This window comes from Bombina bombina, chromosome 2, assembly GCF_027579735.1.
Source record: "Bombina bombina isolate aBomBom1 chromosome 2, aBomBom1.pri, whole genome shotgun sequence".
In the NCBI taxonomy this organism is placed as follows: Eukaryota; Metazoa; Chordata; class Amphibia; order Anura; family Bombinatoridae; genus Bombina; species Bombina bombina.
Genome location: NC_069500.1, coordinates 749,227,110 through 749,253,814, shown reverse-complemented (window position 1 = coordinate 749,253,814; position 26,705 = coordinate 749,227,110). Strand labels below are relative to the sequence as shown.

The window sequence follows — 26,705 nt, the reverse complement described above, 5'->3', positions numbered from 1 at the left end:
AACCCTTGTCAAGTTCTTCGCTCTATTCTGCAGCCTTCCATAGCTCAGTGCATGGAAGTAGTAGGATTGATGGTTGCAGCAATGGACATAGTTCCTTTTGCTCGAATTCATCTAAGACCATTACAACTGTGCATGCTCAATCAGTGGAATGGGGACTATGCAGACCTGTCTCCTCAGATTCAAGTAGACCAGATAACCAGAGACTCACTCCGTTGGTGGTTGACTCAGGATCACCTGTCTCAGGGAATGAGTTTCCGCAGACCAGAGTGGGTCATTGTCACGACCAACGCCAGTCTATTAGGCTGGGGCTCGGTCTGGGATTCCCTGAAAGCTCAGGGTCTATGGTCCCGGGAAGAGTCTCTTCTCCCTATAAACATCCTGGAACTGAGAGCGATATTCAATGCTCTCCGAGCTTGGCCTCAACTAGCAAAGGCCGGATTCATAAGATTCCAGTCAGACAACATGACGACTGTAGCTTACATCAACCATCAGGGAGGAACAAAGCGTTCCTTGGCGATGAGAGAGGTATCCAAGATCATCAAATGGGCGGAGGATCACTCCTGCCATCTATCTGCAATTCACATCCCAGGAGTAGACAACTGGGAAGCGGATTATCTGAGTCGTCAGACTTTCCATCCGGGGGAGTAGGAACTCCACCCGGAGGTCTTTGCCCAGTTAACCCAATTATGGGGCATTCCAGACATGGATCTGATGGCGTCTCATCAGAACTTCAAGGTTCCTTGCTATGGGTCCAGATCCAGGGATCCCAAGGCGACTCTAGTGGATGCATTAGTGGTGCCTTGGTCGTTCAACCTAGCTTATGTGTTTCCACTGTTTCCTCTCCTTCCCAGGCTCGTAGCCAGGATCAAACAGGAGAAGGCCTTGGTGATTCTGATAGCTCCTGCGTGGCCACAGGATCTTCTAGTACAAGGTCCATTCGAACATCCAAATCTAGTTTCTCTGCAGCTGACTGCTTGGAAATTGAACGCTTGATTTTATCCAAGCGTGGGTTTTCGAATTCAGTGATAGATACTCTGGTCCAAGCCAGAAAACCTGTGACTAGAAAGATTTACCATAAAATATGGAAAAAATATATCTTTTGGTGTGAATCCAAGGGATTCTCCTGGAGTAAGATTAAAATTCCTAAGATTCTTTCCTTTCTCCAAGAGGGTTTGGATAAAGGGTTGTCAGCGAGTTCTCTAAAAGGACAGATTTCTGCCTTATCTGTTCTGTTACACAAACGCCTGGCAGCTGTGCCAGATGTACAAGCTTTTGTACAGGCTTTGGTCAGAATCAAGCCTGTTTACAGACTCATGACTCCTCCTTGGAGTCTAAATTTAGTTCTTCCTGTTCTTCAAGGGGTTCCGTTTGAAGTTCTGTTTTTGGTTGCTATTTCTTCTGCTAGAAGAGTTTCTGAATTATCTGCTTTGCAGTGTGATCCACCCTATCTGGTGTTCCATTCAGATAAGGTCGTTTTGCGTACCAAGCCTGGTTTTCTTCCAAAAGTTGTTTCCAACAAGAATATTAACCAGGAAATAGTTGTTCCTTCTCTGTGCCCGAAACCAGTTTCAAAGAAGGAACGTTTGTTACACAATTTAGATGTAGTCCGTGCTTTAAAGTTCTATTTAGAAGCAACAAAGGATTTTAGACAAACCTCATCTTTGTTTGTCGTTTACTCTGGTAAGAGGAGAGGACAAAAAGCTACTGCTACCTCTCTTTCTTTCTGGCTGAAAAGCATTATCCGATTGGCTTATGAGACTGCCGGACGGCAGCCTCCTGAAAGAATCACAGCTCACTCTACTAGGGCTGTGGCTTCCACATGGGCCTTCAAGAACGAGGCTTCTGTTGATCAGATATGTAAGGCAGCGACTTGGTCTTCCTTGCACACTTTTGCCAAATTCTACAAATTTGATACTTATGCTTCTTCGGAGGCTATTTTTGGGAGAAAGGTTTTGCAAGCCGTGGTGCCTTCTGTTTAGGTAACCTGATTTGCTCCCTCCCTTCATCCGTGTCCTAAAGCTTTGGTATCCTGATTTGCTCCCTCCCTTCATCCGTGTCCTAAAGCTTTGGTATTGGTTCCCACAAGTAATGGATGACGCTGTGGACCGGACACACCAATGTTGGAGAAAACAGAATTTATGCTTACCTGATAAATTACTTTCTCCAACGGTGTGTCCGGTCCACGGCCCGCCCTGGTTTTTTAATCAGGTTTGAAAAATTTCTTTCTCTATACACTACAGTCACCACGGCACCCTATAGTTTCTCCTTTTTTTCTCCTAACCGTCGGTCGAATGACTGGGGGGCGGAGCCTGAGGAGGGGCTATATGGACAGCTTTTGCTGTGCTCTTTGCCATTTCCTGTTGGGGAAGAGAATATTCCCACAAGTAATGGATGACGCCGTGGACCGGACACACCGTTGGAGAAAGTAATTTATCAGGTAAGCATAAATTCTATTTTTGTTTTTTTTTTAAAAATCCCTTAATTACCGATTCCCCAGTTTTGCATAACCAACACAGTTATAATTATACACGTTTTACCTCTGTAATTACCTTGTATCTAAGCCTCAACAGACTGCCCCCTTATTTCAGTTCTTTTGACAGACTTGCATTTGAGCCAATCAGAGCTGTCTCCATGGTAAATTCATGTGCATGAGCTCAATGTTATCTATATGAAACACGTGAACTAATGTCCTCTAGTGATGAAAAACTATAAAAATGCATTTAGATTAGAGGCGGCCTTCAAGGTCTAAGAAATTAGCATATGAACCTCCTAGGTTTAGCTTTCAACTAAGAATACCAAAAGAACAAAGTAAAATTGGTGATAAAAGTAATTTGGAAAGTTGTTTAAAATGACATGCCCTATTTGAAACATGAAAGTTTGTTTTTGGACTTGACTGTCCCTTTAACAGCTTTGCTGTGGTGCTCTTTGCCTCCTCCTGCTGGCCAGGAGGGATATTCCCAATAGTAATTAGAGATGATCCGTGTCAAGAAAGAAATACATTTATCAGGTAAGTATAATTTTTTTTATTTTTTAAAAAAATTATTTTATAGTGATGTATTTTTCCTCTGGTATCATCCATTTCCCCTTATATCTTTTTGCTTCTCTTCTTTCTACTTTTTTTTTACTTGCGCTAATCCTCCCCATATCAACTCTTTCACTTCTTTTTTCTGCCTGGCTCAACCTCCTCTCCTCTCCTCTCTTCTTTCAGCCCCAGTGATGTCTATGCCTTCTACTAAATTGGGTAATGTGTGTTCTGCACAGTCTCTGTGTTATTGGGGTGTAAGGGGACACGGGAGATACTCAAAATGTGTTGTGCATGGGAGTGGGACACTGTGTGTACGTGCACTTTATTGATGCTTGCTGCGTCTTTATGTGAATCCTTGGAGACGTGAGACCCGTGTCCCTGCACACTACCTATGTGTACACATTTGTCTCATGCTCCATCCATGCCACATATCCGCACGGAAAATGTTGTTTATGCACTGGTTCTCTAGTTTATACAGTTTTAGAAGCACTGCATCCTACTGGATGTAATATTAGTAGTAGGGCTGCCTATATTTTGGTCTGACATTCTTCCTCTTTGTGCCCTTTTGAGCAGAATGACTCCTGGAGCGAGCTGTACTCTTTCGCTCTGTTCAAGGCCATGAGCCACATGCTGTGTATTGGATATGGGCGCCAGGCTCCTGAGAGCATGACGGACATCTGGCTAACCATGCTGAGCATGATTGTGGGGGCCACGTGTTACGCCATGTTTATTGGACATGCAACAGCACTTATTCAATCTCTTGATTCCTCCCGAAGACAGTATCAAGAGAAGGTAAGTAGAATACACTCTTTACCAACCTACTTTTCTTTCTATAGCAGTGTTCTCCCCAGGACCTTTTGTAGCGGGTGCACCACCCGGCTGATTTTACTGATCACCCGGCTACAAATTTAGCCAATATCATTAAATACATTTTCTTTCATGTAATTAGCAAGAGTCCATGAGCTAGTGACGTATGGGATATACATTCCTACCAGGAGGGGCAAAGTTTCCCAAACCTCAAAATGCCTATAAATACACCCCTCACCACACCCACAAATCAGTTTTACAAACTTTGCCTCCTATGGAGGTGGTGAAGTAAGTTTGTGCTAGATTCTACGTTGATATGCGCTCCGCAGCAGGTTGGAGCCCGGTTTTCCTCTCAGCGTGCAGTGAATGTCAGAGGGATGTGAGGAGAGTATTGCCTGTTTGAATTCAATGATCTCCTTCTACGGGGTCTATTTCATAGGTTCTCTGTTATCGGTCGTAGAGATTCATCTCTTACCTCCCTTTTCAGATCGACGATATACTCTTATATATATACCATTACCTCTGCTGATTTTCGTTTCAGTACTGGTTTGGCTTTCTACAAACATGTAGATGAGTGTCCTGGGGTAAGTAAGTCTTATTTTCTGTGACACTCTAAGCTATGGTTGGGCACTTTTTTAATAAAGTTCTAAATATATGTATTCAAACATTTATTTGCCTTGACTCAGGATGTTCAACATTCCTTATTTTCAGACAGTCAGTTTCATATTTGGGATAATGCATTTGAATCAATCATTTTTCTTACCTTAAAAATTTGACTTTTTTTCCCTGTGGGCTGTTAGGCTCGCGGGGGCTGAAAATGCTTCATTTTATTGCGTCATTCTTGGCGCAGACTTTTTTGGCGCAAAAAATCTTTTCTGTTTCCGGCGTCATACGTGTCGCCGGAAGTTGCGTCATTTTTTTGACGTTCTTTTGCGCCAAAAATGTCGGCGTTCCGGATGTGGCGTCATTTTTGGCGCCAATAGCATTTAGGCGCCAAATAATGTGGGCGTCTTATTTGGCGCTAAAAAAATATGGGCGTCGCTTTTGTCTCCACATTATTTAAGTCTCATTTTTCATTGCTTCTGGTTGCTAGAAGCTTGTTCCTTGGCATTTTTTCCCATTCCTGAAACTGTCATTTAAGGAATTTGATCAATTTTGCTTTATATGTTGTTTTTTCTCTTACATATTGCAAGATGTCTCACGTTGCATCTGAGTCAGAAGATACTTCAGGAAAATCACTGTCTGGTGCTGGAACTACCAAAGCTAAGTGTATCTGCTGTAAACTTTTGGTAGCTGTTCCTCCAGCTGTTGTTTGTATTAATTGTCATGACAAACTTGTTAATGCAGATAATATTTCCTTTAGTAAAGTACCATTACCTGTTGCAGTTCCATCAACATCTAATGTTCAGAGTGTTCCTGATAACATAAGAGATTTTGTTTCTGAATCCATCAAGAAGGCTATGTCTGTTATTCCTCCTTCTAGTAAACATAAAAAATCCTTTAAAACTTCTCTTTATACAGATGAATTTTTAAATGAACATCATCATTCTGATTCTAATGACTCTTCTGGTTCAGAGGATTCTGTCTCAGAGGTTGATGCTGATAAATCTTCATATTTATTTAAAATGGAATTTATTCATTCTTTACTTAAAGAAGTACTAATTGCTTTAGAAATTGAGGATTCTGGTCCTCTTGATACTAAATCTAAACGTTTAGATAAGGTCTTTAAATCTCCAGTGGTTATTCCAGAAGTTTTTCCTGTTCCTGGTGCTATTTCTGAAGTAATTTCCAGAGAGTGGAATAATTTGGGTAATTCATTTACTCCTTCTAAACGTTTTAAGCAATTATATCCTGTGCCATCTGACAGATTAGAATTTTGGGACAAAATCCCTAAAGTTGATGGGGCTATTTCTACCCTTGCTAAACGTACTACTATTCCTACGGCAGATGGTACTTCGTTTAAGGATCCTTTAGATAGGAAAATTGAATCATTTCTAAGAAAAGCTTATCTGTGTTCAGGTAATCTTCTTAGACCTGCTATATCATTGGCTGATGTTGCTGTAGCTTCAACTTTTTGGTTGGCAACTTTAGCGCAACAAGTAACAGATCATGATTCTCATAATATTATTATTCTTCTTCAACATGCTAATAATTTTATCTGTGATGCCATTTTTGATATTATCAGAGTTGATGTCAGGTTTATGTCTCTAGCTATTTTAGCTAGAAGAGCTTTATGGCTTAAAACTTGGAATGCTGATATGTCTTCTAAATCAACTCTACTTTCCCTTTCTTTCCAGGGTAACAAATTATTTGGTTCTCAGTTGGATTCTATTATCTCAACTGTTACTGGTGGGAAAGGAACTTTTTTACCACAGGATAAAAAATCTAAGGGTAAAAACAGGGTTAATAATCGTTTTTGTTCCTTTCGTTTCAACAAAGAGCAAAAGCCTGATCCTTCTTCCTCAGGAGCAGTTTCAGTTTGGAAACCATCTCCAGTCTGGAATAAATCCAAGCCTTCTAGAAAAGCAAAGCCAGCTTCTAAGTCCACATGAAGGTGCGGCCCTCATTCCAGCTCAGCTGGTAGGGGGCAGGTTAGGTTTTTTCAAAGAAATTTGGATCAATTCTGTTCACAATCTTTGGATTCAGAACATCGTTTCAGAAGGGTACAGAATTGGTTTCAAGACCTCCTGCAAAGAGATTTTTTCTTTCCCGTGTCCCAGTAAATCCAGTGAAAGCTCAAGCATTTCTGAAATGTGTTTCAGATCTAGAGTTGGCTGGAGTAATTATGCCAGTTCCAGTTCTGGAACAGGGGCAGGGGTTTTATTCAAATCTCTTCATTGTACCAAAGAAGGAGAATTCCTTCAGACCAGTTCTGGATCTAAAAATATTGAATCGTTATGTAAGGATACCAACATTCAAAATGGTAACTGTAAGGACTATCTTGCCTTTTGTTCAGCAAGGGCATTATATGTCCACAATAGATTTACAGGATGCATATCTGCATATTCCGATTCATCCAGATCACTATCAGTTCCTGAGGTTCTCTTTCCTGGACAAGCATTACCAGTTTGTGGCTCTGCCGTTTGGCCTAGCTACAGCTCCAAGAATTTTTACAAAGGTTCTCGGTGCCCTTCTGTCTGTAATCAGAGAACAGGGTATTGTGGTATTTCCTTATTTGGACGATATCTTGGTACTTGCTCAGTCTTTACATTTAGCAGAATCTCATACGAATCGACTTGTGTTGTTTCTTCAAGATCATGGTTGGAGGATCAATTCACTAAAAAGTTCATTGATTCCTCAGACAAGGGTAACCTTTCTGGGTTTCCAGATAGATTCAGTGTCCATGACTCTGTCTTTGACAGACAAGAGACGTCTAAAATTGATTTCAGCTTGTCGAAACCTTCAGTCACAATCATTCCCTTCGGTAGCCTTATGCATGGAAATTCTAGGTCTTATGACTGCTGCATCGGACGCGATCCCCTTTGCTCGTTTTCACATGCGACCTCTTCAGCTCTGTATGCTGAATCAATGGTGCAGGGATTACACAAAGATATCTCAATTAATATCTTTAAAACCGATTGTACGACACTCTCTGACGTGGTGGACAGATCACCATCGTTTAATTCAGGGGGCTTCTTTTTTTGTTCCGAACTGGACTGTAATTTCAACAGATGCAAGTCTTACAGGTTGGGGAGCTGTGTGGGGATCTCTGACGGCACAAGGAGTTTGGGAATCTCAGGAGGTGAGATTACCGATCAATATTTTGGAACTCCGTGCAATTTTCAGAGCTCTTCAGTCTTGGCCTCTTCTGAAGAGAGAATCGTTCATTTGTTTTCAGACAGACAATGTCACAACTGTGGCATACATCAATCATCAAGGAGGGACTCACAGTCCTCTGGCTATGAAAGAAGTATCTCGAATTCTGGTTTGGGCGGAATCCAGCTCCTGTCTAATCTCTGCGGTTCATATCCCAGGTATAGACAATTGGGAAGCGGATTATCTCAGTCGCCAAACGTTGCATCCGGGCGAATGGTCTCTTCACCCAGAGGTATTTCTTCAGATTGTTCAAATGTGGGAACTTCCAGAAATAGATCTGATGGCGTCTCATCTAAACAAGAAACTTCCCAGGTGTCTGTCCAGATCCCAGGATCTTCAGGCGGAGGCAGTGGATGCATTATCACTTCCTTGGAAGTATCATCCTGCCTATATCTTTCCGCCTCTAGTTCTTCTTCCAAGAGTAATCTCCAAGATTCTGAAGGAATGCTAGTTTGTTCTGCTGGTAGCTCCGGCATGGCCTCACAGGTTTTGGTATACGGATCTTGTCCGGATGGCCTCTTGCCAACCGTGGACTCTTCCGTTAAGACCAGACCTTCTGTCGCAAGGTCCTTTTTTCCATCAGGATCTCAAATCCTTAAATTTAAAGGTATGGAGATTGAACGCTTGATTCTTGGTCAAAGAGGTTTCTCTGACTCTGTGATTAATACTATGTTACAGGCTCGTAAATCTGTATCTAGAGAGATATATTATAGAGTCTGGAAGACTTATATTTCTTGGTGTCTTTCTCATCATTTTTCTTGGCATTCTTTTAGAATACCGAGAATTTTACAGTTTCTTCAGGATGGTTTAGATAAGGGTTTGTCCGCAAGTTCCTTGAAAGGACAAATCTCTGCTCTTTCTGTTCTTTTTCACAGAAAGATTGCTAATCTTCCTGATATTCATTGTTTTGTACAAGCTTTGGTTCGTATAAAACCTGTCATTAAGTCAATTTCTCCTCCTTGGAGTTTGAATTTGGTTCTGGGGGCTCTTCAAGCTCCTCCTTTTGAACCCATGCATTCATTGGACATTAAATTACTTTCTTTGAAAGTTTTGTTCCTTTTGGCGATCTCTTCTGCCAGAAGAGTCTCTGAATTATCTGCTCTTTCTTGTGAGTCTCCTTTTCTGATTTTTCATCAGGATAAGGCGGTGTTGCGAACTTCTTTTCAATTTTTACCTAAGGCTGTGAATTCCAACAACATTAGTAGAGAAATTGTGGTTCCTTCATTATGTCCTAATCCTAAGAATTCTAAGGAGAAATCGTTGCATTCTTTGGATGTTGTTAGAGCTTTGAAATATTATGTTGAAGCTATTAAATCTTTCCGAAAGACTTCTAGTCTATTTGTTATCTTTTCCGGTTCTAGAAAAGGCCAGAAAGCTTCTGCCATTTCTTTGGCATCTTGGTTGAAATCTTTAATTCATCATGCCTATGTTGAGTCGGGTAAAACTCCGCCTCAAAGGATTACAGCTCATTCTACTAGGTCAGTTTCTACTTCCTGGGCGTTTAGGAATGAAGCTTCGGTTGATCAGATTTGCAAAGCAGCAACTTGGTCCTCTTTGCATACTTTTACTAAATTCTACCATTTTGATGTGTTTTCTTCTTCTGAAGCAGTTTTTTGTAGAAAAGTACTTCAGGCAGCGGTTTCAGTTTGAGTCTTCTGCTTATGTTTTCATTAAACTTTATTTTGGGTGTGGATTATTTTCAGCAGGAATTGGCTGTTTTTATTTTATCCCTCCCTCTCTAGTGACTCTTGCGTGGAAAGATCCACATCTTGGGTAGTCATTATCCCATACGTCACTAGCTCATGGACTCTTGCTAATTACATGAAAGAAAACATAATTTATGTAAGAACTTACCTGATAAATTCATTTCTTTCATATTAGCAAGAGTCCATGAGGCCCACCCTTTTTGTGGTGGTTATGATTTTTTTGTATAAAGCACAATTATTCCAATTCCTTATTTTATATGCTTTCGCACTTTTTTCTTATCACCCCACTTCTTGGCTATTCGTTAAACTGATTTGTGGGTGTGGTGAGGGGTGTATTTATAGGCATTTTGAGGTTTGGGAAACTTTGCCCCTCCTGGTAGGAATGTATATCCCATACGTCACTAGCTCATGGACTCTTGCTAATATGAAAGAAATGAATTTATCAGGTAAGTTCTTACATAAATTATGTTTTTGTTAAATTCTGCAACAAAGTTGTGCTTTGGATACCTGACAAATATATAATATTAGAAAATATTACACTGTCCCCACCCGACTACTTCATAATTCCACCTAGCTGGCAAAATTTTCTGTGGAGAACACTACATAGTAATGTGACTTCATTTTCTTTTTGGTTATTGGTGCACACCTGAAAATCTCTATATAATGTTCATTATCTCAGATCCTTCTCTTTCTGAATAATGATGTCACTTATCTCTCCCTTTTACATTGTTGTCAGTGCCTCTTTTTGCCTAATGGTGCACCCTCTACCTCTCTCCTTCATGTCACAGTACAAGCAGGTGGAGCAGTACATGTCATTCCATAAGCTGCCTGCTGATTTTCGCCAGAGGATTCATGATTATTACGAGCACCGTTATCAGGGAAAGATGTTTGATGAAGACAGTATATTGGAGGAACTGAACGAGCCTCTGCGGGAGGTAGGTGACCCAGGTTGCATTTGAAAGAATAGTGTTACTGGATATATGTAGAGTAGTTAGGAGAGTGGAGTGTATGAAGGAGGAAGAGCTGGAGTGAAGTGGAATTAGGGAAAAAAAAAGACAAACTTATTTGAGATAAAACTGGAAACAATATGGGTGGAGGAAGGAAAAGCAAGGTCTAAGTGTGTAAAGCTTGTGAATAAAAAGGAGTTATAGGAAATAGTATGTCAGCAGGAATGAAGCATGTGAATGCTTGGTCTTATGTTGCCAAATGTGTGAGTTAAAGGATTGACGGTTAGTGTGTCCTGTCTTGACGTTGGGACTGTAACGTTGCCAGCTATAATATCACATCCAGGGATATAAGCAGATAAATATGTTTAAACATATGTACTTGCTTACAGTATACAGTACAGTATCACTTGGGCGATCTACTAGTCCCTCTTGGCGATCCGATTATTCTGACATAAAATAACAACCTATCACCTTTCCTATACATAGAATACCCAGCAGTAGCAGTGACCACACTGTTTGTTCGAAAGCAGCCACATTAAGCCTTTCCCGGGGGGGGGGGGGGGGGGGGGGACTGAGAACGCATCTGGGGGTGTGCATAGAGGGTGTACATAAGAGTGGGGGACTGCAGATGTAGTAATAATAGTAAAACACCTGGTGGGTACATATGAAGGTCGGGTAGTACCTGGTGGTGTTTTTTAAGGACAGGATACCAGGGATATGCATAAGTTTGCTAGAGTATTTAGAGCAATGTCCAGTTGGGTGAGAGAACGGTTTGGCATTCAGGCTAATCATCTCTTCCTGCAACTTGGCAGAGCTAATTAGTTGTTGGTTCTATGTATCCTTCAGGTAAAATATTGTTTATTCGTCTTTGTTTAATGTTTCAATAATTATTGAATAGTTTTTATATTTTATATAATTATACTGGATCTTTAGTATTAATTAAATGCTAAAGTTAACTTACATAAGATTGGTTAATTGATTAAATAGGTTTTAATTTATGCCTGAAAATGTAAAATTGAGTAGGTGAGAGAGTAGTATAAAGAATGTAATTTATACTGTTATAGAACCATCCCTTGTGTGGATATTGTTGCTGCGTATACTTTACTGTACCCCAGGAATGTCTAGTTTTGGTAAATATTGCATCAAGATTTTGAAAAACTTTATTGCTGATATGTCTGTTAACAAATACGTTAATGCTAAAATAACTTGACTAGAATTCAGCTTTGTGATAAACACACTAAAAGTAAAAAAAACTATTTCCATCTTAATGGGAGGAGAGTCCACGGCTTTATTCATTACTTGTGGGAAATAAGAACCTGGCAACCAGGAGGAGGCAAAGACACCCCAGCCAAGGGCTTAAATACCTCCCCCACTCCCCTCATCCCCCAGTCATTCTTTGCCTTTCATCACAGGAGGTTGGCAGAGAAGTGTTTGGAAGATTCGGAGTAGTCTCTTATGGAGGGTAGTACTCTTCGGAATGGGACTGCAGTTTTAAGTAGTCCTGTCAGCCTCTCAGTGAGAGCATGGATGAATGTTAGAGTCCGGAGATGCAGGGAGAGTCTTTCCGCCGAAACCATCCCGACTCAGATTAACAGCTCCATAAGCAATCAGCGTTGACGAGTTTCGCTGCCTGCTTTCTACACTCACGTCCATGTCAGGAGCGATGCTACTACCCTGTCACACTTGAAAGGCTGTGTTCCTGTTCTACGGCATAGATTCTGGTAAGATTGTTTCATTTATACACACATGATAACGCAAGAAGACAGGGTCACAGTGTGACTCCTTTTATCTGTATAGAATCAAATGTTAATATTCCCGGAAAGGGGGTTATTGAACAGGTGGGGATTTATGGAGGACTCTGATATGTTAGAGGGTACTCCTTCTTTAACCAAATCTAATACCTGGGTTTATTGCAAGGAGGTTCTGGTAGATCCACCTGCTCAACTATGTTCCACATGCTTTGATAAGATTGCAATATCTAAAAAGAATAAGATATTTAGTACAACTGAGCCGTCTACCTCTGAGGGTTCTCCGTCCCGCGAGGTGCGTTCCCTACATTCATCTCTGATTACACATGCTGCTCCCCAGGGCACTACTAATCCTCCTGCGGGAGGGGCCTTTTGGCCACCAGATTTTGCTGATCAGTTTCAAACGGCGGTGTCTGCCTCCTTCAGTGCCTTACCACACCCTGCTAAGCGCAAGTAAAAGGTGAAACATTACTATCCGTCCCAGGGGTCATCTACTCCGTTGGATGTCTCTGACAGATTATCCGCTGATGAAGACGACTCTGACTCTTTGAAGGGCGCTTTTCTTGGTCGGAATCGGCGACATCTAGTCCTCCGGCTGCGGAGGAACCAGACTTTAAGTTTAAAATGGAGCATTTGCGCTTTCTGCTGAAAGTGGTGCTTGCTACGTTTGAGGTTTCGGAACTGAAACTACCGGAGGAACCTTTGATTCCTAAGCTATAGTAGATAGGGTTTACAAGGATAGGGTGATACCTCAGACATTCCCAGTTCCTGTTAAGATGGCTAATATTATTAAGAACGAATGGGAGAGACTTGGCTCATCCTTTTCTCCCTCTTCTTTTAAGAAACTGTTCCCCCGTCCCGGACTCTCAGCTTGAGCTGTGGGGGCGCCGTCCCTAAGGTAGATGGAGCTATTTCCATGCTCGCTAAGTGCACAACTATCCCGCTTGAGGGTAGTTCGTCGTTTAAGGAGCCCAGAGCCCATGGATAAAAAATTAGAATCCATGTTGAAAAAAATGTTTCAGCTCACAGGGTTTGTATTTCAACCGGCATCAGCGGTCGCTGCGGTGGCTGGAGCTGCTACCTACTGTCATAGCTCTGTCAGCTATGGTCGAGGTAGAGACTCCCCTCGAGGATATACAAGAAAGAATTAAGGCCTTAAGGGTAGCTAATTCATTTATCTGTGATGCAAATTTGCAGATTATTCACCTGAATGCCAAGACATCAGGTTTTTCTGTTCTAGCCCGTAGCGCTCTGTGGTTAAAGTTGTGGTCTGCGAACATGACTTCCAAATCTAGATTACTATCCCTCCCATTTTAGAGGAAAGTTCTTTTTGGTCCAGGCCTGGACTCTATTATATCCACGGTCACGGGAGGTAAGGGTGCTTTCCTACTGCAGGATAAGAAGAATAAGCCTAAGGGGTCTACTTTTCGTCCCTTTCATTCGGACAAGTCCCAACGCCAGCAGCCTGCCACGAAAACCGAGCAGTCCAAGGTATCTTGGAAACCAGCTCAATCTTGGAACAAAGCCAAGAAGAGAAAGAAGCCCGCCGAGACAAAATCGCCATGAAGGGGCGGCCCCCGATCTGTCTCTGGATCGCGTAGGGGGCAGACTATCTCTTTTCGCGGAGGCTTGGATGAGAGACTTTCAGGATCCTTGGGTTCTGGAGGTCATCGCCCATGGTTACAGGATAGGGTTCAAGACTCATTCACCCAGGGGCAGATTCCTCCTGTCAAACCTATCAGGAAGACCAGGGAAGAGAGACGCCTTTCTAGAATGCGTGAGGGATCTCTCCTTTCTCTGAGTAATCGTACCAGTACCTCTAGCAGAAAGAGGTCTGGGGTATTATTCAAACCTTTTCGTTGTCCCAAAGAAGGAGGGCACGTTTCGCCCGATTCTAAACCTAAAGTGCCTAAACAAGTTTCTGTTGGTCCTATCATTCAAGATGGAGACGATCAGGTCCATTCTACCCCCTGTTCAAGAGGGACAGTTCATGACTACAATAGTCTTTACGAAGGTTCTGGGAGCGCTGCTCACGGTGGCAAGAGCCAATGGTATTGCAGTGGCACCTTATCTGGATGACATCCTGGTCTCCAGGCTCCGTCCTGCAGTCTCGCAGAGGACCATTCGAGGGCTCTTCTTCTTCTTATCCGATCTCATGGATGGAAGATAAATGTAGGAAAGAGTACCCTGGTCCCCAGCAACAGAGTGGAATTCCTGGGCACGATAATAGATTCCATATACATGAAGATATTCATTACAGTTCAGAGACGTTGCAAGATTGCACCCAGCTGTCTTGCTCTTCAGACCTTATCAAGGCCACCTGTGGCCCGGTGTATGGAGGTGATTGGGCTCATAGTATCCAGCATAGATGTCATTCCATACGCCAGGTTCCATCTCAGACCTCTTCAGTTGTGCATGTTGAGACAATGGAACGGCGATCACATCCGAACGAGGGAATCCCTCCCTTGGTGGATCTTTCCGGGCCAACTGTTCCAAGGGACATCCATCTTGAGACCATCCTGGGAGATTGTGACCATGGACGCAAGTCTGCCAGGATGGGGAGCTGTTTGGGGTGCCAGGAAGGCACAGGGCAGGTGGACTCGAGGAGTCGCTTCTCTGGATCAATATTCTGGAACTTCGAGCGATATTCAACGCTCTGAGGGCTTGGCCCTTCCTGTGGTCGTCACGATTCTTCAGATTACAGTCGGACAACATTACCTCGGTGGCTTACATCAACCATCAGGGGGGAATGAGAAGCTCCCTAGCCATGAGGGAGGTATCTCGGATTCTGGAATGGGTGGAGACCCACAACTGTTCGCTATCAGCGATCCACATTCCAAGTGTGGACCACTGGGAAGCGAATTTTCTCAGCAGACAATCATTCCATCTGGTGGAATGGTCTCTCCACCCGAGGTGTTTGTGGAGATCTGCAACAGATGAGGGACACTGGAGATAGATCTCATGGCGTCCAGACTCAATTTCAAGCTACCCAGATACGGGTCGCGGTCCAGGGAAAGCTGATAGATGCCTTGGGATTCCAACCTAGTCTACATATTTCCACCATTGCCACTTCTACCTTAAGTAGTGGCCCGCATCAAGCAGGAGTAAGCTTTGGCTATTCTGATTGCTCCGTTGTGGCCGCAGAGGATGTGGTTTGCGGTTCTGGTGGGGATGTCATAGTCTCCTCCATGGAGGTTACCTTGTCGCAGAGATCTGCTGATTCGGGTTCCCTATCTACATCAAAATCTCGATTCTCTGAGGCTGACTGCGTGGGGATTGAACGCTTAGTCCTAGCCAAGAGAGGATTTTCTGAGAGAGTGATTGATACTCTCATTCAAGCCAGCAAACCGGTCACTCGCCACATCTATCATAAAGTGTGGAGGACCTACTTGTCCTGGTGTGAGGATTGTGGATATCCCTGGCATAAGGTTAGGGTATCCACGATCCTGTCCTTCCTCCAGGATGGGTTGGAGAAGGGACTTGCCGCCAGTTCCTTAAAGGGACAGATTTCGGCTTTATCTGTACTGTTACACAAGAAGCTTGCGGAGCTTCCTGATATTCAGTCATTTGTTCAGGCTCTGTCTAGGATCAGGCCTGTTTTTCGAAGTTCCGCTCCCCCTTGGAGCTTAAACTTGGTACTTAAGATTTTGCAGAGGGCTCTGTTTGAGTCTATGCATTCACTTGACATTAAAATTCTTTCCTGGAAGGTTCTATTCCTACTGGCTATGGCATCGGCACGCAGAGTCTCTGAGATGGCGGCCTTGCAATGTGAGCCTCCTTACCTGTTTTTTTTCACGCCGATAAGGCTGTTCTTCGCACTAGGTTGGGATTTCTTCCCAAGGTTGTGTCGAATCGTAACATTAATCAGGAGATAGTAGTTCCTTCCTTGTGTCCTAACTCTTCTTCTTCAAAGGAAAGATTGCTTCATAATTTGGATGGCCACAAAAGAATTCAGACAGACTTCGTCTTTATTTATTGTGTATTTGGGGAAGTGCAGGGGGCAGAGGGCCTCTTCCACTTCCCTATCTTTTTGGTTGAGGAGCTTGATTCGCTTGGCCTATGAGACAGCGGGAAATAAGCCTCCTCAGAGAATTACTGCTCACTCAACTAGGGCTGTGGCCTCTTCAGCTTTTGGGAGAAAGATTTTGCAGGCTATGGTGTCCTCTGAATAGGGTCCTCCTTCTTTTGCCCGTTTTTTTCATTCAGTGTCCTCTAGAGCTTAGGTATTTATTTCCCACAAGTAATGAATGAAGCCATGGACTCTCCTCCCATTAAGATGGAAAACATAATTTATGCTTACCTGATAATTTAATTTCCCTCTGAGGGAGGAGAGTCCACTGCTCCCGCCCGTTTCTCCGGTGGGCGGACCTAAATTTATTTTTGTTCTTCTGGCACCATTTATACCCTGATATTCTCCTACTGTTCCTTCGGCAGAATGATTGGGTGATGAGGGGAGTGGGGGAGTTATTGGCTGGGGTGCCTTTGCCTCCTTCTGGTGGCCAGGTTCTTATATCCCACAAGTAATGAATAAAGCCGTGGACTCTCCTTCCACAGACTATACAGTGATGGCTTAAAAAAAGGCAGTTGCTTTCTTTCCTTTCCTTAATATATTTCTGCTTAATTTAGAAGTAAAATATTATAACATATAAAAATACACACCTACTTTAAAGCCATGTAATGATTTGCTCCTATCAATTGGCCAGATGTTATATGATAATACTCTGTGGAACTAACTGATAGTCACCCTACAAGACACGTAAACCTCTGGGGACAATCAGCTGCCCTTTTCCCTCTCATTTAGTGGGAGTTGAACAGCCATTAGTGGATATCAATCAGTCCACCGTGATCTATATTCTACAAGGTGAAGTTTATTCAAAGGGCTCATATTATTATAATAATTGGGGAAGAGAGGACTTTACTATAAATGTGTGAACCAACAAATTTCAAAATGCCTTATATCTACTGATAGGCATGCTAGGGTGTGTGATGATCACTGATGAAGCTATCAGTTTTTATCAGAAGTAGTTGCTTTTTTCTTATGTCTTTCATTGGCTACTATTTGTGTATCTAGAACAACCACTTATCTGGAGGGAATTGGTCTTAGACTCAGCAGAGTTCTCTTCCCCCAATAACATTTTGGATAAGTTTACTCTGATTCATTTGGTCAATCTCTTTATCTGTGATGCAGCAGTAGAAACATTATGTTTATTTGCAGAAGCCTCTGCAGATCAAGCATAGTGAGCACTATTGGTAGACCTCAATCGTGTCCTACCTGGCAGAGTGAATGAGAGGCACATACATGACAATATAATCATGAATTCTCTCCATGTCAACAAGGTTTTGATAATCTGGCTGTTCATCCTGAAGGCTATTTCTAGTGATCATATCAGCAACATGCAAAAACTCATGTGAGCTTAGTGCTTTATCATTAAAACCTCTTATCTGTTTTTTCACCAATATAAAAACACACTCCATGATTTCCTGGTAGAGTAGTGGCAGTTACCTCTTGATAAAGTCTGGCCATGACCAGACAATACACATTGAGGATTGTGGTCCTCGTGGGCACCAGTAAGAGCGGCACTGAAACAAAGATCAGGACCCAATATGCTCTACTATCTGCTGGATGGCTCATAGGATGACCAAGTAGATGATTGTAAACTATTCTGAGAGGAGGCTTCTGGTGATGGACACATAACATGTTTTTATGACTTGCTTTTATTCATTTCTACTTCAGTGAGTAGATCTGTTATTTGCGCTTGATGAGTATATAATAAACTTCTGCGCTTAGAGTGGATTGTACTTCTGCTCCTATGCTATATTTTACACACAGAAGATGTTGTCGGAGCTGTAAAATATTACCTAAACGTTATGGCCCAGTTATGCAAGTCTGACACTTTTACTTTCCTTACTCAGTTGTCCTTGGAATACTCATCAGGCCTCACAAGACTTTGAGTTCATATTTGCTTCATATTCTGTGTGACAGCTTATGAAGACCTATACTTCCTGGTTTAACACATGTTCGTCTGGTCTGTCTCTGTCGTTGCCCTCTGCAAGATGAGGGATTGCCCGCTAAACAGTTAAAGTTGTATTCAAGTCCAATGTTTCTCCAAATGGATTATCTCCTGCACTCACTTAAAGGGACACTCAAGACAAAATAAACTTTCATTATTCAGATAGAGCATGCAATTTTAAACAACTTTCCAATTTACTTCCATTAACAAAAAGTTCAGTCTTTTTATATTTAAACGGTTTGAGTCACCAGCTCCTACTGAGCATGTGCAAGAATTCACAGATTAAACGTATATGCATTTGTGATTGGCTGATGGCTGTTACAAGGTAAAGGGGGAGTGGAAATAGACATCATTTTTAAACTTGTCAGAAAAAAAATCTACTACTCATTTGAAGTTCAGACTAAGTACTATTGCATTGTCTTTTTATCATGCATTTGTTGATTATGCAAATCTACTGTGTATACTGGTCCTTTAAAATTTGAAAAAAAGGATTAATGTAAAGTCCTACTTAATCTTTTAGGATTCAGATAGTTTTCAATTTTAAACAACTTTCCAATTTACTGCTATTACCAAATGTGTTTTGTTTTCTTATTATTCTTTGTTGAACAGCATACCTAGCTAGGCTCTGGTCCACTACTAGGAGCAAGCTGCTGATTGGTGACTACACATACATGTCTCTTGTCATTGACTTACCAGATGTGTTCAGCTAGCTCCCACAAGTGCAATGCTACTCCTAAACCTATGTTTACTTTTCAACAAATTATGCCAAGCCAACAAAGCAAATTTGATTATAGAAGTAAACTGGAAAGTTGTTTAAAATTGGATGTTTTATCAGAATCATGAATGTTTCATTTTGACATTACTGTCCCTTTTAAATTTCAGATATGGAGTGTAAATTGAAGGGTTGATATAAATTATGAAAAAAGTAGTGGCTGGTGGAAGAGTGTGACTGAAAATAATAAGAGAAAGAAAGAAGGGAAATAAAGGACAAAAAAGAGAACGCGAATGGAAATGTTGCATTCTGTGCATTTTTACACAATTCTTAACTGCCTTTTAATTGCTTCTCACACTTTCTCCTCTGTCCCTGGGATTAGGAAATTGTGAATTTTAACTGCCGGAAGCTGGTAGCATCCATGCCCCTGTTTGCCAACGCTGACCCCTGTTTTGTTACCGGCATGCTGACTAAGCTAAAGTTTGAGGTCTTCCAGCCTACCGATTACATCATTCGTGAGGGAACCATCGGCAAGAAGATGTACTTCATCCAGCATGGGGTGGTCAGTGTCCTCACCAAAGGCAACAAGGAAGTGAAGCTCTCTGATGGTTCCTATTTTGGAGGTATGAAACTTTCTAAAATGCTTCACAAAAATGATATCTCAGCAGTCAGTTTTTTACATTTTTGCAATTGACAGATTAGAGAAAAACGCACTACAATATAATTTGTTTGTTGTTGGCAAAAATGTAAATAGTTTTCGTTGGCAGATTATAGAACAAGTTAGAGCACCAGATAGAGGTGGTGATATTACTAGTAAGCTTCTTTATCAAGAGGCTTACTGGATTTTTCAACTTAGGACTAGGAGACCAGAAGGTTTTAACATTGAAGGGGACATTATTAACTTTTGGCAACGTAAATAAATATTTAAATCCACTTTTAAGATTTAATGACATAACTTACGCAGGTGTCAAATTGGTGCCTGAACAAGAAACCCCTGATTCAAGCACATTATTACAGTGAATATTTCATTCATCTATAGTCTTTATCTTTGCATTCACGCTTATTTATATACTCTATTATAGCACACATATATAATGACATGTATTGTCAGTTTAATTCATCGATTATTATAGTGTGCCTTTTGAAGTATTCAAGCTAGTGCTTTATGTCAACGAAGATTAGGGCTATGTTCCAAAAACAGTTATGAATTAAAGTTGCACTGTATCCATAGTGAGTTTAGCTTGCAGTATTCAGTATTCCCTTAGTGTCCCGCCAACACTATAAGATAACACATAATTCTATGCCTTATCAGAGCACATTCATATAGTGACATGTATTGTCAGTTTTAATTAATGGATTCATTAAAGTTTGTTCCATTAATAATTTAGCCAGTGCTTTATGTTAAGGATGACTGAGGTCCCACTTCAGTAAATAGGTGACAATAATAATGCAATAACCTTAGTGAGTTTAGCCCGTAGTCCCTAGTATATTTCTAGCATGCCGTCAATGTCTTATGTCAACACATAACCTAAGAAACCTTTTAGTGTGTATTATTGTGGCCACTTGTAGTTTGTATATTTAAAGGCGTTGTATGGCCCTTTAAATTCAGCTTTGGTATTTCAACACCAATACATATTTTTTATTAAAAAAATTGGGCTACATACTAACGCTATTATTGAGTTCTACCAATTTCCCCAATGATTACCCCTGCACATATATAATAGAATATGATCTGTATTATTTAGATCAGTGTATTGATTGATCTCTGCTACAATTCTGTTCGTGTTTCAACAATTGTATAAGGTAATGTTCCTTTTTCACCTTAATTAAATTCAGCTGGGGCTTTATGATTGCATTAGACGCAGGGTTATTTAAGCCTTGTGTTTACTTGCACAAAGTGTGTCTATGAGTAAGGCTCGTATGTAGCCGAATCGCGTAAGACAATCCAGCTATTGTTCTTATGTACCTATTCCTGTTTTAATTTTATATGTGTTTTCATGGTTTCCAATAAAGCAAGAAGAATTTTATGGAACTGTGCCTGGAGACTCACCCGTTTTTTTGTGTGTTATTAATATAATTTGTTTGTTTTAGAGTTTTGTGTCTTTTGGAAAGTCAATTGTAGATGAAGCAACAATACATCTATTTTTGTTAGATAAATCTATCTACTTAGGTAGATAAAAGGGTTAAAATGCACATATGGTTAGGGACTATGTAGCTGAAAATGATTTAGTGTCTTCAGTATCTAAATTTGACAAATTTTAAAATATCTTCCATTTCCCTGTCCTTTGTATCATGTGACAGCCGTCAGTAAATCACAGACTCCTTATGTGTAGGAGCACACACGTGAACTATTGCACATGCTTAGTAGGAGCTGGTGCCTCAGAAAGTGTGCACGTAAAAAGAAGGTGCACAGTTTGATAACAAGTGCACTGGAAAGATTTTTTTAAATTGCAAGCTCTTTCTGTATCTTGTTTTTTTTTTTTTTTTTTTTTTTTTAACTATTTCTATTTAAAGGGACATGAAACCTAAAAATGGTTCTTTCATGATTCAGATAGAGAATACAATTTTAAAGAACTTTCTAATTTACTTCTATTATCTAATCTGTTTTATTCTCTTGGTATCATTTGTTGGAGGAGCAGCAATGCACTAATGGTTTCTAACTGAACACATGGGTGAGCCAATCACAATGAATATATGCAGCCACTAATCAACAGCTAGAACCTAGGTTCTCTGCTGCCCCTGAGCTTTCCTAGATAAACCTTTTAGCAAAGGATAACTAGAGAAGGAAGCAAATTAAATCATAGAGAATACAATTTTAAACAACTTTCCAATTTACTTCTATCTGAATCATGAAAGAAATTTTTTGGGTTTAAGGTGGATTATCAGTGTTACTCGTGATAGCAAATTCTCTGTTTTCAATAACAAATAGGATCTTAGATACAGATAATATTGAGTCTATAAGAATATAAATGTGGCATATAAATAAACCCATATGAATGAGTATCTGTATATTTAGTTTGTTTATAGTTTGAGGTTTGATTGAAGGTTGTTTTACCTACAGTAATAGAAATTGTGTGTGTATCAAACAATGAAGAATGCTGTTGTATAAATACACTAGTTAGGTTATATACTGTATGTATTACATTTGGGATTGCAGCAATATAATTGAATGTTATTAATTTCAGTCTTTTTATCTCAAGTACAAAGTGGAGATTTGTGACAAGTAATTGGCTCCATTGGATGCTTTGGAAACCCTAAAGTGTACTCCCACTTGCAATAAGCTAAACATTATGCTCTATCTTCATTAGTGCTGTGAAACTGATTTATTGCTTTACTTAGGATATACCTGGGTAGCATTAAAGTCTTTATGGATTGGCCTCTTGAGCTTTGAGATAGGGAGTTGCAGGTTTCTTTTCCTTGGGATCAGTGTAGTAGGCTGGTCATGTAAGGAATGTCCTCTACCCTTATGGGATATGATGGCAATGGATGGAGTTTTAAGTTCTCTAAAGTTTTCCCAGAGGCTCTGATTTTAAGATAATTACTAGTCATGTGATTCCCAGAGGGGGTTTTAAAGGTTCTTGTGTATTGAAAATAATAAATTTCTTTTGCAAGATGTACCGAGTCCACGGTTTCATCCTTACTTGTGGGATATTATCCTTCCTAACAGGAAGTGGCAAAGAGAGCACCCACAGCAGAGCTGTCTATATAGCTCTCCCCTTAACTCCACCCCCCAGTTATTCTCTTTGCCGGCTCTAAGCAGGAAGGGTAAAGTGAAAGAGGTGATAAACTGTTAGTTTTTATTTTATCTTCAAGCAAGAGTTTGTTATTTTTAAATGGTACCGGTGTGTACTATTTACTCTCAGGCAGGAGATAGATGAAGATTTCTGCCTAGAGGATGATGATCTTAGCATTTGTAACTAAGGTCCACTGCTGTTCCCACAGAAGCTGAGGAGTACAGGAAAACTTCAGTGTGAGGAACGGTTTCTTGCTATTCAGCAATGAGGTATGTTCAGTCATTTTTTCTGGAGAGACTGTGATAATTCAGAAAGGCTGACAGTATCCCCATGAGGGGAAGGGGAAGCAGTAATCCTAGTCTTAGAAGGGGCATTACTAGCTTGCATAAAGGGCTTAATTTATGGGACACTCAGTTTGAATGATATATACCAAACGTTTGTGTGTTCTGGGAGTGCTGTTTTTATTACTTGAAGGGACAATGTATTGAGGGTACACTTGGCTTTTTTGGGGGTTTTATAACCCACATGGCTGAAAAAACACTTGGTAGACTTTTCTAAAGGCCCTAGTAACATCGAGTGAGATGGGCGGGGCCTAATTTCGCGCCTTAGTTCCGCAGTTGTTTTCTGTAGACAAGCAGCAAGCTACTACACCGGAGGGTCCTGGTGAACTTCTTGGGCCTAATCGAAGCTTTATCTCCACATTATCAATCCCTAAGGGCAGGTAGGCGCCACAGCAGAGCTGTGGCAAGGTGCTGACAAGGGTTTTACCGGTCTTTGGCACTTTGTCAATCCGGTTTTTCTATTTGGGGGTTAATTGTTAAATTACTTGTGGTGCAATCTTACTATAGCTTAGTGTGTCTACTGCAAAAATTTCCGAAAATTTGAGGTAATTTTAAGCAGTTTTGCAGTTTGTGTATGCTTTTTTTCTCTTAAAGGCACAGTACCGTTTTTGAAAATTGTTGTTTTTTCATTAAAGTGTTTTCCAAGCTTGCTTGTCTCTTTAGTAGCCTGTTCAACATGTCTGACACTGAGGAAACTCATTGCTCAATTTGTTTAGATGCCATTGTGGAACCCCTCTTAGAATGTGTCCCACTTGTACTGATATGTCTATAAATTGCAAACAGCATTATTTGACTTATAAGAGTTTGGCACTGGATGATTCTCAGACAGAAGGAAATAATTTTTTGCCATCTAGTTCTCCCCAAGTGTCCCAACCAGTAACTCCCACACAAGTGACGCCAAGTACCTCTAGTGCGTCTAATTCTTTCACCTTGCAAGATATGGCCTCAGTTATGAATACTACCCTCACAGAGGTTTTATCTAAACTGCCTGGGTTGCAAGGGAAGTGCAGTAGCTCTGGGTTAAGAACGAATGCTGAGCCTTCTGGCGCTTTAGTAGCCGTATCCGATATTCCCTCACAATGTTCAGAGGTAGGGATGAGGGATTTACTCTCTGAGGGAGAGATTTTTGATTCAGGAAGAATGTTCCCTCAGACAGATTTAGATATGACGGCATTTAAATTTAAGCTAGAACACCTCCGCTTATTGCTCAGGGAGGTTTTAGCGACTCTGGATGATTGTGACCCTATTGTAGTTCCAGAGAAATTGTGTAAAATGGACAAATATTTAGAGGTTCCTGTTTACACTGATGTTTTTCCGGTCCCTAAGAGGATTTCGGATATTGTTACTAAGGAGTGGGATAGACCAGGTATTCCGTTCGCTCCCCCTCCTGTTTTTAAGAAGATGTTTCCCATATCTGACACCATGGGACTCATGGCAGACGGTCCCTAAGGTGGAGGGAGCTATTTCTACTCTGGCTAAGCATACAACTATACCTATTGAGGACAGTTGTGCTTTCAAAGATCCTATGGATAAAAAATTAGAGGGTCTCCTAAAGAAAATTTTTGTTCATCAGGGTTTTCTTCTCCAGCCTATAGCGTGCAATGTTCCTGTAACCACTGCAGCTGCCTTTTGGTTTGAGGCTCTGGAAGAGGCTCTTCAGGTGGAGACCCCACTAGATGATATTCTGGACAGAATTAGGGCTCTTAAAATAGCTAATTCTTTCATTACAGACGCTGCTTTTCATCTAGCTAAATTAGTGGCATAGAATTCAGGTTTTGCCATTTTAGCGCGTAGAGCATTATGGCTTAAGTCCTGGTTGGCTGATGTGTTATCAAACTCTAAGCTTTTGACCATCCCTTTCAAAGGTAAGACCCTATTTGGGCCTGAACTGAAAGAGATCATTTCAGATATCACTGGAGGGAAGGGTCATGCCCTCCCTCAAGATAAGTCAAATAAGACGAGGACCAAGTAAAATAATTTTCGTTCCTTTCGAAACTTCAAGGGTGGTCCCGCTTCCTCTTCCCCTGCTGCAAAGCAAGAGGGGAACTTTGCTCAATCCAGGCCAGTCTGGAGCCCTAACCAGGCTTGGAACAAGGGTAAACAGGCCAAGAAGCCTGCTGCTGCCACCAAGACAGCATGAAGGGGTAGCCCCCGATCCGGGACCGGATCTAGTAGGGGGCAGACTCTCTTTCTTTGCTCAGGCCTGGGCAAGAGACGTTCAGGACTCCTGGGCTGTAGAAATTGTAACCCAGGAGTATCTTCTAGATTTCAAAGATTCTCCTCCAAGGGGGAGATTCCATCTTTCTCAATTGTCGGTAAACCAGACAAAAAGAGAGGCGTTCTTACGCTGTTTAGAAGACCTTTTTACCATGGGAGTGATCTGCCCAGTTGCGAAAGCAGAACAGGGGCAGGGGTTCTACTCCAATCTGTTTGTGGTTCCCAAAAAAGAAGGAACCTTCAGACCAATTCTAGATCTCAAGATCCTAAACCAATTCCTAAGAGTATAATCCTTCAAGATGGAGACCATTCGGACTATTTTACCGATGATCCAGGAGGGTCAATATATGACCACCGTGGACTTAAAGGATGTGTATCTACACATTCCTATCCATAAAGATCATCACCAATTCCTCAGGTTTGCCTTTCTGGACAAGCATTACCAGTTTGTGGCTCTTCCCTTCGGGTTGGCCACGGCACCAAGAATTTTCACAAAGGTGCTAGGGTCCCTTCTGGCGGTCCTAAGGCCGCGGGGCATAGCAGTGGCACCTTATCTAGACGACATCTTAATTCAGGCATCGACTTTCCAACTAGCCAAGTCTCACACTGACTTAGTGTTGGCCTTTCTAAGATCTCATGGGTGGAAGGTGAACGTTAAAAAGAGTTCTCTTTCCCCTCTCACAAGAGTTTCATTTCTAGGGACTCTGATAGACTCGGTGGACATGAAAATATTTCTGACGGAGGTCAGGAAATAAAAGATTTTAACCACCTACCGAGCTCTTCATTCCATTCCTTGGCCATCAGTGGCTCAGTGTATGGAGGTAATCGGACTAATGGTAGCGGCAATGGACGTAGTTCCATATGCTCGCTTAAATCTCAGACCACTGCAACTATCCATGCTCAGACAGTGGAATGGGGATTATGCAGATTTATCTCCTCAGATAAACCTGGATCAAGAGACCAGAGACTCTCTTCTTTGGTGGTTGTCACAGGATCACCTGTCCCGGGGAATGTGTTTCCTCAGGCCAGCGTGGGTTATAGTGACGACAGACGCCAGCCTACTGGGCTGGGGTGCAGTCTGGAATTCCCTGAAAGCACAGGGTTTGTGGACTCAGGAGGAGGCCCTCCTTCCAATAAATATTCTGGAATTAAGAGCGATATTCAATGCTCTTCAGGCATGGCCTCAGCTGGCCTCGGCCAGATTCATCAGATTTCAGTCGGACAACATCACGACTGTGGCTTATATCAATCATCAGGGAGGAACAAGGAGTTCCTTAGCGATGATAGAAGTTTCCAGGTTAATCAGATGGGCAGAGACTCACTTTTGCCATCTGTCAGCGATCTATATCCCAAGGGTAGAGAACTGGGAGGCAGAGTTTCTAAGTCGTCATACTTTTAATCCGGGGGAGTGGGAACTCCATCCGAAGGTGTTTGCTCAACTGGTTCAGCTATGGGGCACACCAGAATTGGATCTGATGGCGTCTCATCAGAACGCCAAACTTCCTCGTTACGGATCCAGGTCAAGGGATCCTCAGGCAGTACTGATAGATGCTCTAGCAGTACCCTGGTCGTTCAACCTGGCTTATGTGTTTCCACCCTTCCCTCTCCTTCCCCGTCTGATTGCCAGAATCAAACAGGAGA

At 41.6% G+C, this 26,705-nt stretch overlaps 1 protein-coding gene across 1 annotated transcript in view; it reads left to right on the top strand.

Moving 5' to 3' along the window:
• The window catches only part of HCN2 (hyperpolarization activated cyclic nucleotide gated potassium and sodium channel 2), a 198,711-nt gene that overhangs the window by 138,826 nt on the left and 33,180 nt on the right, over positions 1-26,705 (top strand). Inside the window, exons 4-6 of the mRNA XM_053702844.1 lie at positions 3,599-3,817; positions 10,143-10,289; positions 19,155-19,395. Of these exons, the coding sequence (XP_053558819.1) occupies positions 3,599-3,817; positions 10,143-10,289; positions 19,155-19,395 (607 nt within the window). The remainder of the gene's footprint in view (positions 1-3,598; positions 3,818-10,142; positions 10,290-19,154; positions 19,396-26,705) is intronic.